This window comes from Podarcis cretensis (assembly GCF_951804945.1).
Source record: "Podarcis cretensis genome assembly, chromosome: 2".
Classification (NCBI taxonomy): Eukaryota; Metazoa; Chordata; class Lepidosauria; order Squamata; family Lacertidae; genus Podarcis; species Podarcis cretensis.
In genome coordinates this window covers 66,122,771-66,135,334 of record NC_137171.1, presented here as the reverse complement: position 1 = coordinate 66,135,334, position 12,564 = coordinate 66,122,771, and the positions used below count along the sequence as shown (strand labels likewise).

Below are 12,564 nucleotides of genomic sequence, written 5' to 3'. Positions count from 1 at the left end.
GTTTCCCTCCCAATGCAAATAGCAGTTTTATGGGGTTGGGTTTTGTTTTTTGAAGGGTGGGGTGGGGTGTTTAAAAAAACTTTGGGCTTTTTAAATTAAAAAACCTTCCGTATACAACATTCACAAACCTGATAAGTCACTATTGCGCGAACGTATCTATTTAAAACTAGAAAATTTAAACATGCAAGGCCCCCCACCTCATCCTGCTTTCAGATGACAGAGAGCTTCAAAGCAACAATATGGTACAGAAGAATACGGAGGATCAAAATTTAAATGATTAGGTCAGGGTTGAATGGAAGGGAAACGCCTACATTATTGCAGTATGTTCACCATTAAAAGTATGTAATTATTTCCCTTTATTTTTCACCAGATTCAATCAGTGCTATGGTGTTTTGGGTGTGCTGGACCGCCTGCATGGAACAGATCTGTTGTTCAAGCAATCAAAGGCCTACGAGAGACACACAGTTCTGTTGAGCTTCACCCCCCTCACTGAAAGCATTCCTGATTGTCCTAAGAAATCAGAGTGATCCTTAAGTGCAGCTTATTTCCTTCGCTGTCATCTAGATAATCACAAGAATCAGGAGATATCAGATTTTCTCGCAAGGTACTCTAAAAGAGTATTGTGGCAGGTTTCATGTTTTCATTGGCAAGAGACAGCTTGACCTATAACAGAGCCTCTGAAAAGGATCAGGGTAACACTCATGTTTGTAGAGCACCATGGCAAAAGATGAATGAATGGTGGCATCTACAGAAATGATTGTGGTTGACCAAGGAAAGCAAACAGCTAAAAGTACTGTATAACAAAGGGTGCTGGAGGTGAGAGAATATACTTTCTGGCTTACAGAAAACAACTCTCATAGAATTCCAAGTTAGAATTTCAGCCCGACCCAACAAAGGACCAAGAGCAGGGACATTCGAGAGCATTTACCATATTTTCCTGTGTATAAGAGGATGTTTTTTGCTAAAAAAAATAATTAGGTAAAAATTGGGTGTCATCTTATACATGGATAGTGAACGCAGATGGGGACGTGTGATTAATGGAAGCAGCAAGCAGAAGATTGGCAGTGGCGATTGGGCGGGTGATTGGCTGCAAGGCCTGCTGGCGATTGGCTGTGGCAAGTGGGCAGGCAATTGGCGGCTGTGGCAAGTGGGTGGGTGGGCTGTTAGTGGCGGCAAGTGGGCAGACAATTGGCTGCAGCAAGGTGCGTGATCAGCAGTGGCTGTGGCAAGTGATCGGCAGTGGCGGGCAGGCGGGTGAGCAATTGACCCCCTCCCCACACCCCAAAAAAGCTAAAGAACTTAATTTCGGTTTTAAAAAATGGAGCTCGTCTTATACATGGGGGTGTCCTATACACGGAAAAATACGGTATTCCTAGTCTCAGAAGAAAGCAGGGGACTGAAATCTGCCTTCTCCCAGAGTACCAAGCTGAATGAGTTGTCCTACTGAACAGTACAATGTAAGGCATCATGCTGTTGTATAGCAAGAAACTCTTGTGCTGCATAACTGTAAAAAAGGTGGTGGGGGGTAAAGTTTTATCACTATATGATCTATTAAAGATTTCTATGTTTAATTGATTTTTTTTATTTCTATTTTTCCTTATGTTTGCAGCTGTTTCTATTTTAGCTGTAGGGCACATTGAATCCATCAGGGAAAAATGTGGATATAAATAAATATCATTGTAAGCCATGCCTCTCCAAGTAACAATTGAAGATTTTTAAAGAGATAGTAGAGTTAATTAACATAGCCAAAGAGAGCATTATGATGATCTTCTTTTATATTCACTAAAACTCATTAGAAAAATTAGCTGTTTGATGACCCTGGAATAGAAAGCAAACACAACCATTCTCGTTTTACTTCCACATGGGCCTAGTCCTCAAGGAACAGCAGATGAGGCAATAAATATCACTGTGCCACTCTAGGCAGAAGACATATAAGAGGCTTGAGTCCTACAATAAAACATCCCTAAACTTAAGAGCTTAATTATTCATTCCTGGAGAATGCTACAGTACAATGATCTATTCCAAATATTTAGCTGTCGGTGTGCAGTAATACTTATTTTTGTATGGAGGCCCATTTAGTCATTTGAGTCTATAATCAAAAGTGGCATACACACAGGTTGCTTCTTTGCCTCATTTTTCATTCTTTGAAGAACAGTTTAAATAACGTAGGCAACCAGGAATCTTGCTAGAGTACATAATACTGAAAGTGCAAAAGGACATTCATCTTGAAAAGTAACATTTTTAGCACACTTATCCTGCCATTACATCATCATATAATGCATCTCCCAGTTCTCTGGTCCACATGTGGTTGCCATTAGTAGAAATAGCCTCAAGGTAGAAACAAGAGTGTGCAAATTGGTCTTTTGAGGTTTTTATTTTTATACATTTTTGTATTAAAAAGGAAAAAGCATAATTACCACAAATTACAAAGGACTAAAGCACTACTAGAATAATGAGTCACATCAGCCTAGAAAGCAGATACTCTGAATATTACTGTTTATAATACAGGCTCTCATTCAAGTATTTTACAATTTGTTTCCTCTTCCTTCCCCTGTCCCCCCCTCCCCCTCCCCCAATGTGATGATGATCCTAGCACATGGGTTAAGATTTACATACTATTAACAGATGGGATTGTGTATGGTGGGCCATATTAACAAGATCTTTTCCTCCCAGGTGATATACGGTAACAGTTGGTTTAAAAGTTCTCTCAATAATAAATACAGCTGAAAGTGATTACAAACACTTCTGGGGTTTTGTTTTAGCAGAAGGGGCAAGGTTGGAGCATGAATACATACAAGCCTGCTCAGGCAGAGCAAGCAAACCAAACAAACTGATGGTTCTTTTCCTACTGTGATGGCGTTATCAGACATCTATACAAAACAATCATTGCATCTTTTTGCAGGTTCCTCATCTGAAGGGTTGTTTTTTGTTTTTTTTAGCAGCTTAACACAACTTCACACCAAGGAAGCTCCAACCACCACCATTTAAAGCTCAGTGTTGACTTCTGAGTCACAGTTTCATAGGCTGGAAATCCCAACCACCACGGTAGTGCACCACTGCAGGGACAAAGCCAACGATGATAGGAGAATTCAGCCATTCCTGTTTTATAGCACATGGCAATGCTATAGCAGGAAGGCTCTGGTGGGCAAAAGCTTCTGCCAAGGACATTGAAATCCATTTTCCAAAGGATATCAGTGACCCAGACCACCCTGTTGTACCAAGATCTATATTCTGGGAAGGAGGACAAATAGATACAGGAACAATACCATTGAGGAAATAAACAAAAAAGAAGGGCAACAGAAGGCCAGACTTGGAAGAACAAAGTCTGTAAAACCAAAAAAGGATGGTTAAACCCATGCCCTTTCGATGCTTCCAACCATAGGGTGTCCTCATCACAGATACATCGGTCCTATGTTCAAGTGTCTTCAGAAAGTTAAAATGTAAACTAACAGAAATGTTATCCTTAGAATTTTTTAATTTAAAAAACCACTTTGTCCAAACCCATGTTGCTGAGATGAAATTTCCCGCCACCCCCCCCCATAAAACCACTCATATATGAAATTTGATTAAAAAAAACAACTGAGGCATTTAACAATGTAGCTACCCATCCCTTCTAAAAACCTAGCTGATTTTTAAAAAGTTATTGACAAATCCAAGTTTCAGAAGACGATCCATATGGAGAGATAATAGAGCATGGCAGAGTTTGCTGCGTTAACAGATTTGATTGTTTTTGCTTAAAAGAAAATTGAGCAAGGCATGAAAGATGGCTCCCATCCTATTACTCTATTAAAAACAACAACACAAATGTTATGGCAGAGTACTGAGGTTACTGTGTCATGTGTTAACGGTACATTCAACTAACCAACTAGAAGCAAGATGGACAAGTACAGAACTGGAGCAACCCAACAGCTGCAAAAGTGGGAGAAGGAGCAGAAAGGGGCTAAGGACAGACTGAGCACCAACACCTAATAAAGGTCACTTACTTTCCCTGTATGTCCTAAACCAGATTTCAGACCCCCACCCTATTACCCTGCCCAGAGGTCAGCTACCCAGGATGACACTTCTTTAAAGATACTGCTTACCTATAAGACTGCTTGAGTTCCCACTGGGAAACACTTTCTGTTTTAACCTAAGTCTCATACATTGGGCAATAGCTGGTGGCTTCCTAAAAACAACACGACTAGAACTACCACTGCATATGTTTTGAGGGACAGGATACCAGTGTCCATTGACTTGGTCTGCTTTAAAAACCAAGACATAACATTGAAACAAAATCGTTACTATACTCTCTTCCCAAAGTGTAGGGAAACTTTGAACCAGGGTGGTGAAAACTGAGTGTACCAATACCCACACAGAAAGCTGGATACCATCTTTATAGGAATAATGCTATGACTTTCTGGCACTGAACAGCCAAGGCACTGGATGTGCATACTAACAGTAACGTGTCTACAAACACATGCGGCCATTGTCATGTCAAGATGATGCAGGAGACTGACCCATCAAGGTTCCAAAAGGCTACGCTCCCTTCAAGTAAGCAAGTACCTTCAGCTTGTCACTTGAACGGTAGGTAAGAACTTTGTGGTCCAATTTCATGGTATATCCTGGGACATCCACAGAGGAATCAATATGAGATTCTTATCTCCTCTTTCCACAAACTAACCCTGCATCCTTAACTGATCTCCTATACCACACCAGAATGCTTTTCTACACCACCAACAGTTGTTTGCCTTCAGTTCTTCATCAGCAAAGACAAGCAGCTTATCACTGAAATGAAACAGACAAACCATTTTTAGAGCAAGACTTCAGCACTCATCGCCACTTGGATGAAAGTTCAAAGACCATTTCCTTTCAAAGATGAAACCTTTAAACAAAAATGCTCTGGTTAATCTCACTATGTCATCAAGCCTGAACACATACTCCTGTCTCACAAGCAGCAGTTCCCCAATGCATGCTTTGCCTTATTCAAAACTGAATTGTGATCAAGTTACAAAAGTTAGGATTTCAGCCCATTACCAACTGAAATCCTGCCAAACAAGAAAAGCAGCTTCATTGCACCATGTTGTACTAGCGAAATTAGAAGACAGCAGTAGTTCTGACTGCCAATTCCATGTTAACATGGTTCTGCTACTGCAATGCATTCAGCGAAGCTCACAGTGGGTATTCTGCCACACCTGGTGAAATGCTCATGTCTTTTAATGGTACCACAATGAGAGGCTGAGGGTTTGATATAATACAGGATCACAACTTATGCAGCAAAAAACTAGAACCACAGGGCACAAGTTAACTGCATGGTCACCCAAGACTGCTCCATAACAAACTCCCATTAATAGCATGCTTGACACAGCTAAAATGAAATAACATTAGCTAGACACAACAGACTCTCCTAAGGCAGTAAGGCCCATGTCCTCAATTATCTACATCTGCAGTACCAACATCCTAGAAGAGGAGTGACAGAAATCAACCAACCGCCCTAGCATCATATCCCCTGCATTCCTAAAGTAAAAAAGTGTTGCTCCAACTGGCTGGGAATAAAAACATCCTTACCTGACACAGGCCTCATTTCCACACTCTTTGCAGCATGTTAAAAATCTGAGAAACAGGCCTAGAATGTAACCTCTAAAATGTGTGTTGATGACACACCTCTCTTCCTCTCCCCACCCCTAACAATGGTCTAGGATCCAAAGTAGCGTAAGGGTGCTCCTTCGCACCCTTTATGGCAATAAGTCTCCACACCCAGAAAAGGCTGTGGGATCCTCCAGAGCAGAGCATGTGAGTGGCTGCAGATAGGAAGGTATCAGCCTCCAGCATCATGGAAGTGCCTCCAGCATCATGCATTACTGGGAAAGAAGGGTGGAGACTGTTTGGAGCCAGGCCATTGTGTGTAGGACCACATAGAAATATTGCCACCACCATTCATCCCTCTTTAGAGTCACAGGGCAAGCTTGGGTGGCATAATGACCAAGCAATTGCAGCTCTTCCATCTGCTACTAAAATCTCTGGCTTGCAGAACAGGGACAGTACATTAGGCAATATAACAAAATGTAGGAAACAATAAAGCATGTTGTCAGAAACAAGTTGTCTGTACACATATGCTTCCATCTTCTCTGAAGTTCACTTCTATAGCTCCAGTACCAGCTGCTTTTAAGATGTCAAGAGCCATGCAGTCACACACTGCCAATAGTCTCAGACTTAGTTCCAAGCAGTTAACCCAAGAGCAGTTAAGTCAATCATGGTGCTTTGTATAAAGTTCTATGACACAGGATGAGTGGACATGGTTCCAATACATGAAGTGATTTCATGATGCAAGACAGTCAAGGTGTTGGTAGCTAGAGAAGAGTCTAAACACAGCTGGGTCCTCCGTGGCTACATGGTCAACCCAGGGAAGGCAGGCAGGCAGGCTAGCATGCCAGTAATTCAAGAGTCTACAGAAAGGGAGGGCCTGCATAGGGAAGTTAACACTTAGCAAGCCACCTCTTTTTTGGAAACCACCACACACAAAAATCCCACCTTGTTTGCTTTAAAGCTCGTTTCTCTGTACACACATTCTTCAACCATATATATTAAAGAGCAAGGATGTGTGCCAGTGGATCTTCTCTGTGCAATTACCTATTCCTGGCACATCTGCCTGCCTACCATGGGATAGGAAGAGTTCATGAGATCAACAGGCTAGTTCCTGGCCTGGCCTGGCCTGCCCTGGTGGGAGAGGGAGGAAAATGGCAGTGCACCTGGAGGTCTGAGTGAGGCAATAGCATGTGTAGTTGCTGTAGCAGGAAGGGCACTAGAAAAGTTGACACATTTACATCAGCACCAACTACACAATAGCAGAAGTCTTAGATTTTAGTGCTCCAGTACCCCCTTCTCCAGAGATAAACTGTCTAGGTGGCTTGAGACAACATTCACCTAGAAATCAACAGTACTGTTCCAGTCGATGCAAATCACAGCTGGGTCAAGGGGAGATCACCAGCCATTGCAGACAAGAGTCACTACTGGACAGGGAAACAGTAGGTATTATCACAGTCCGGATGAGTCCCAAGCAGATGCCATGTTCCAAATTTGCTCAGAGAAGTCAGGGATGCCTCCAATTTCCCAACTCCACAATAAGGCAACTTATTATTTTCAAGGAAGGAAGCAAAGACAGACTTTTTTTTTTAAACAAGTTTTTTGTGGGGTTTTTTGTTTTTGTTTTGTTTTGTAAGAGAAAGCTGTTTTAGCGAAGTCTCATCATGAGAGTAGCATTCCTATGTGAGGGGAGACACTGTGCGAGTTTATGTTCTACCCATCACACAAAGGAACTGGGCGAGCCCAATGCGAGGTGGGCCCATGTTCAGTTAGGGTCCTTTGGTTGACTTCCAGTAGTCAAGTCTGTGATGGAAAAGGTGTGCAGCATGGAAGGGAAGCCGTAACAGAAGTGATACTTGTGATGGTGGTAAAGGGACTCCTTGTGCATTGTCATAACCAGAATGACAGGCGCCTGGTGGACTTAGAAAGCCGAAGGCAAATTCCAAATGGAACCACACTGTCCGGCCCACTGCCTCCAGCTTCTTTCAAGTGGGCTGCATAGTTGATCGGTGGGATGAGGAGGAGCTGGATCATGTCGCCGCATGATGCAGAATTGTTTTGGTTTATCCAAACAAACTTCTATCAATAATTTAAAACTTGATATAGATATATATATATATTTATATTTATAAAAATCTCCCCCTTCCCAACCCTACCCCAGAAAGGCGCTAAGACGTGAAAATGTGTGGATGTGGCTCCAATCAGTAACTTAATCACAGCGAAGAAAAGGATGCTTTCAGCTTGCTTCGTCTTGTTTTCCCAGCCAACAAGAGAAATTGTGTGCGTTGTAGTCCCCACCTCTGGTAAGCAGCCTGGTTTTGGATGCCCACATTCCAACTCCCTCAAGTGTCCCTGCCCCCTTTCCATTGGAAGTTCTGGTGTGTCTTATTTCCCTATTGTTTGCGTTTCTACAGTCGCTGTAGAAACTGCATGTGGCTGGCTCAGGTTTTTGGCATCCTCCTGCACAGGCTGGCTAGATGAGGTGGGGACTTGGTTGGATGAGACAGAGACTTGATGGGATGGGGTCTGGGTGACAGGTTTGCTGGAAGACTGAGATGGGTATCGCTTCCTTCCATCGACTCCCAATGCTGCTGGGTATCTCTTGTGGCCACCTTCTTCCCCTATAGGGGGCTGAAACAGAAAATAAATAATTATGTAGCACTTGGGCATCCCTCTCAAGCATGCTTCATTTAAAGTAAAGGTTCCCCAAATCCTGGTTGTTCACCAAAAACAAAATAGAAGATAGCTAACAAGCAGGAATTGAACTAAAGGTAACACACAATGCGGATAGCAGCTAAAGTAATGATGCAAAAGTACCATACAATTTGGGTTGGGGATAAGTACAGGAGATGAAAGATTCTCCCATACAGAGACAGAAAAGGGAGAGAAGGTAAGCAAGTGAGAATACCAGATACAATTAGCTCTAGTTGTGTCAGCTGAATACAAGGCTTTGAAGAACACCTCTCTGAGTAACAAGACTGCCCTGTGTGTTCTTTTAGGAAGGCTTTTTTGAGATTCTAAAGCAACGTTTATATAAGGCAATGGACAATATGAAGATATTAGAGGTGAAATTTAAGGAGTGACTGTGTGTGTGTGTGTGTGTGTGTGTGTGAGAGAGAGAGAGAGAGAGAGAGAGAGAGAGAGAGAGAGAGAGAGGAGATGAATGTGAGGTGACTGAAATGAATTGGACTGTGCCTCTCAACAGAGCTGTAATCAGTCCCCGTGCCAGTGGATGCTGCTGCTACTGTACTTCCAATTAATCTGACCAACTACTTCTAGCCACAGGCTACAGAATTAAGTCGGGTTCAGGTTTGCCCTTGGGAACTGCACTTTGAACTTATGCATTCTTTGCACTATGATTTTCTACCTCACTTACCAGTTTGCAGCAAAGAGATTTTGCTGTGGCGTCTGAATTGGACAAACTACAGTTATCATAAACCACAGTTTGCCTTCAAGCCAGAATCATTAACCCATTTTTATTTCTGGTGTGGACATGGACTATGACCAAATCATAAGATGGTCACAGTACTAAAACTGGGCAAATGGAGGGGGTGGGAGAGCACATGGCTCCAGAGATGATTTCTTAATCAGTAAGACAGCAAAGAGATGGTTCAAGCAGTAATTTCTCCCCCTTCAGTGCAATACCACAGGGAGAGACTTAGGGTGCTGTTCAATGATGCACAATCACCTGAAGATCACAACAATGAATGCCAACTTTCATATAGGAATGAGCCATCAGAGATATCAAGTTATATGGAAGTCTGTTACCTCAAACACAATGTTTTAGTAGAGTCCGCGCATTAAGGTTGGATGAGAATTTTGTTCCATTTTAAAGAGAACCGATCTCATTCACACCTCATAGATCAATATACTGATTAAAACACAAATATCATTCAAATTTCACACTTATTTTATAATGAGTTGTAAAATGTGTGCATTTAAATATGCATTCTGTGCTAAAGGATAGGCACAAAAACTATTTGATACATAAATAGTTATAAATATTAAAATTGAGGGTTCAGAAAATGTTTATTAACTGACAAACTAACTTTTAAGCAGATTTAAATAGGTGGCTTTACTGAGATATTGCATTGTTTATAATATGTGATTATAAAAATTGAGATTATTTTTTTTGTACACCTGAATTTAAAGTAAACTTTTGTTTAAAAGATACATTCACCATGGACCCCTACAGGTCTACAAGATGCATCCATTACAAGTGTCTAGTAGAAAACTACAAGAAACAGTTACTTCTACTTACATCCACTCGGAAGTCTTCAAGGCGTCGGAATTTGCTGAGGTATTCTTGCAATTTGCAATCAATGTCCAAGTTTTTGGCTTTGGAATATTTTAAGAAGGCCCAAAACTTTTCAAGCCCATAAAGCTGCCCTATTAAGACAAGGAGCAAAACAGACACAAGTCAGACCCTGTCATCAAAGAAGTTTCCAAAATCTCTCATTTAGCAACAGTGGAAGGGAAAAGGAGGAAAGATGTAACTATCAAGTTTCGGTAAAAAGCTGGAATGAATAAACAACGGCAATCTAGCCAAATGTCAGAATAGAACTCTTCTGCAACTACAAATTGCTGCACGTTAACAGTATCTAAACAGTGCTAGAAGCAGTGGTGCTGAAGGGAAAGAAGAGGGTCAAGAAATGTGCCAGTCCTTTGCTGGAAGGGAGACTTCTCTAAAAGCAAGAAGGGTGATCATGTCCCCACAAGACAGGCTGCTGTAACATGTTCAAGATCCTTTAATAAAGATTTGGATACCACGCAATGTCCTCAGAACCCCATTATATTAGGGGTCTGGAATCACAGAAGAATGTTTTTAGTCGAAAGACAGGCTGAACGATTCAAGGCATCATTCCTCACAGATCACTGCCACCGCAATGGCACAGAAGGAAGCCCCTGGAATACCAGCCAGTCAGACCCCTCACTTACCAGCTTCATAATCTTTTATAGTTTCTTCTTGGAAATCCTTAAATATGTCAAGTCGGAATTTCTTCTCCAGTCCATAGCTATAATATCTGAAAAGGCACTCCAGTCCATACCTGCAAGACCATGACATCCACCTCATCAACATTTGCCTCCAACCGTACCCTTTTCCTCCCCAAGAGCCTTCCACGCTGCATTTCTCTTCCTGATTAAGTCCCGATAAATTACACATCTCATGTTTCCTGCAGAAGACAAGGGCTCCCCCATATTCACCAATTTAAGCTAGCCCACATTTCTCCTTTCCATCCTTTAATATGCAAGCCACTTTATGGTGGTGCTCTGAAGACACAAGGACCTACCTGTACCCTTCCTTTGCATCTTCCAAGGCCAACTGCTTGAACTCTTCGTACATTTTCTTGTTGAAATGATCACGAAGGAAAAACGACCAGAATCTGAAGAGCGTATTCATCTCCTGGGACTGACCAATGCCCAGTCGCTTCCGCTCTGTTCAAGGGGAAAGAGGCAAACCTCATAAGAACCAGCTTATGGTACACCCAAATTAAAACACTGCATCCTGCCCTGAAAGTGGGGATCATAAAATCCCCTGGTTCTCCATGATTCCATCGTAGTATCTCCCCTTTCAAACAAAAAAACCACTGGTATTCTATTTATTCCTTAGCACAGGGAATGCCCGATCCTTTTCCATATTGGAGTCAAGTATATGTAGACATTCCTTTAGTCTACGTCATCATTCTGCAAGGAGCAAAGACTAGCTACCTTTGAAACTATCCTATGACTACTGGAAATAGAATGGCTTTAAAATTAAGGAGAAACTAGATTTGCAAGGCTTCAAACATCATATAACCAACTCAGTCACATTCTGGTCACAGAACTGTGTAGAACACAGATGTCCTTCCTCCAGATTACTAGAGTCCATGCCTGCTGTAGATCATGCAGATGTGCTGCTCACAGATCACTAAACTTCTTCAGAAATGCTGAAAAGCAGCTAAATTCAGCACCGGACAGTGTGCTGCAAAACAGACCCAAGAATGCAAGTTTTGGATGCCATCTGATTATCTGCTCACATTCTGCTAGAGGAGCACCAGCTATTCCTGCTCTGGTGAGTCTATCATTCCTATTCAGGAAGTATACTATATCATAAACATACAGTTCTAGCATTTGCCTTACAGGCAACCCGCATCTTACACATGGGTTACGTTCTGGGGGTAGTGGGCATAGTCAGAATAACCCCTTGAAATCACTCCTGCGTAAGCAGTCTTACCTTCTGGAGCCAGCATGCCAAACAGGTCCTCCTCCATGCCCCCGGCCCTTCCAGGCCGCAGGAGGCTCTCACAAGATCTTGGATAGCCACACAAGATCTCACGATAGCCTCCCAGAGCAAGGCAGTGCGCTTAAAAGTTACTTTCACATTGGGAAACCCTGCACAAAAAGCTTGCAAGCTCCCTGCCTTCTGTGCATTTAATTTGTGTGATTTCAACTGGCAGGCTTCCAGCTGCATAAAGCTGAAATTGCATGAGTTAAGTTACGAGTTGACTGTACTAAGAAAAATGATTGCTGTCTTCAGCACCAGCTTGACTGCTATCAAGGCCTGCATAAAAGCCAAGTATCTAGACAACTTCAAGAGTATCTATACAACTCACCATTAAGGCAGCGCCGGCGATACTTGTGGTAGACATGTTGTGTGAAGCCATTCTCCTTGAGGAGTTCATGGGAGGGGTGCTGGAACTTGGGCAACGATTGTGGAGTGCAGCCATAGCTGCCAATGGCTGGTGTGCCTTCTGAGGGGCTGGAACTGAGCAAGGAGAAAACACTTGAGTCAGAGAAGCACTCAGAAGCATTACTGAAGGATTCAGAACGCTACAGAAATGACATAAGGTTCAACTAAACTTCAGAAGGGGATTTTCTCTGACTGCAAGCATGTTTCTGAGAAAATGCTGAAAACTAAGTTAATATGGAGAAGAGGGGGTGAAAAAAACAGAGAACTTTTGCAAAAAAACAAATAAATCTGTTTTCATCTGTATCTAATGCCCCCTGCCACCTGTTTTAAAACTT

General features: G+C 42.2%; 2 protein-coding genes across 8 annotated transcripts in view; one reads left to right on the top strand and one right to left on the bottom strand.

Moving 5' to 3' along the window:
• FAXDC2 (fatty acid hydroxylase domain containing 2) overlaps positions 1 to 974 on the top strand; it is a 46,883-nt gene extending 45,909 nt beyond the window's left edge. For all 4 annotated transcript variants that reach the window (XM_079968300.1, XM_079968299.1, XM_079968301.1 and 1 more), the window contains one exon: positions 371 to 974. In XM_079968300.1, the coding sequence (XP_079824426.1) occupies positions 371 to 527 (157 nt within the window). In that variant the 3' untranslated portion in view covers positions 528 to 974. The remainder of the gene's footprint in view (positions 1 to 370) is intronic.
• A 1,381-nt stretch (positions 975 to 2,355) lies between these two features.
• LARP1 (La ribonucleoprotein 1, translational regulator) overlaps positions 2,356 to 12,564 on the bottom strand; it is a 65,956-nt gene continuing 55,747 nt past the window's right edge. For all 4 annotated transcript variants that reach the window (XM_079968194.1, XM_079968195.1, XM_079968196.1 and 1 more), the window contains exons 15-19: positions 12,153 to 12,304; positions 10,851 to 10,995; positions 10,498 to 10,607; positions 9,821 to 9,948; positions 2,356 to 8,190 (exon numbers count right to left, since the gene is read on the bottom strand). In XM_079968194.1, coding sequence (XP_079824320.1) covers positions 7,945 to 8,190; positions 9,821 to 9,948; positions 10,498 to 10,607; positions 10,851 to 10,995; positions 12,153 to 12,304 — 781 coding nt within the window. In that variant the 3' untranslated portion in view covers positions 2,356 to 7,944. The remainder of the gene's footprint in view (positions 8,191 to 9,820; positions 9,949 to 10,497; positions 10,608 to 10,850; positions 10,996 to 12,152; positions 12,305 to 12,564) is intronic.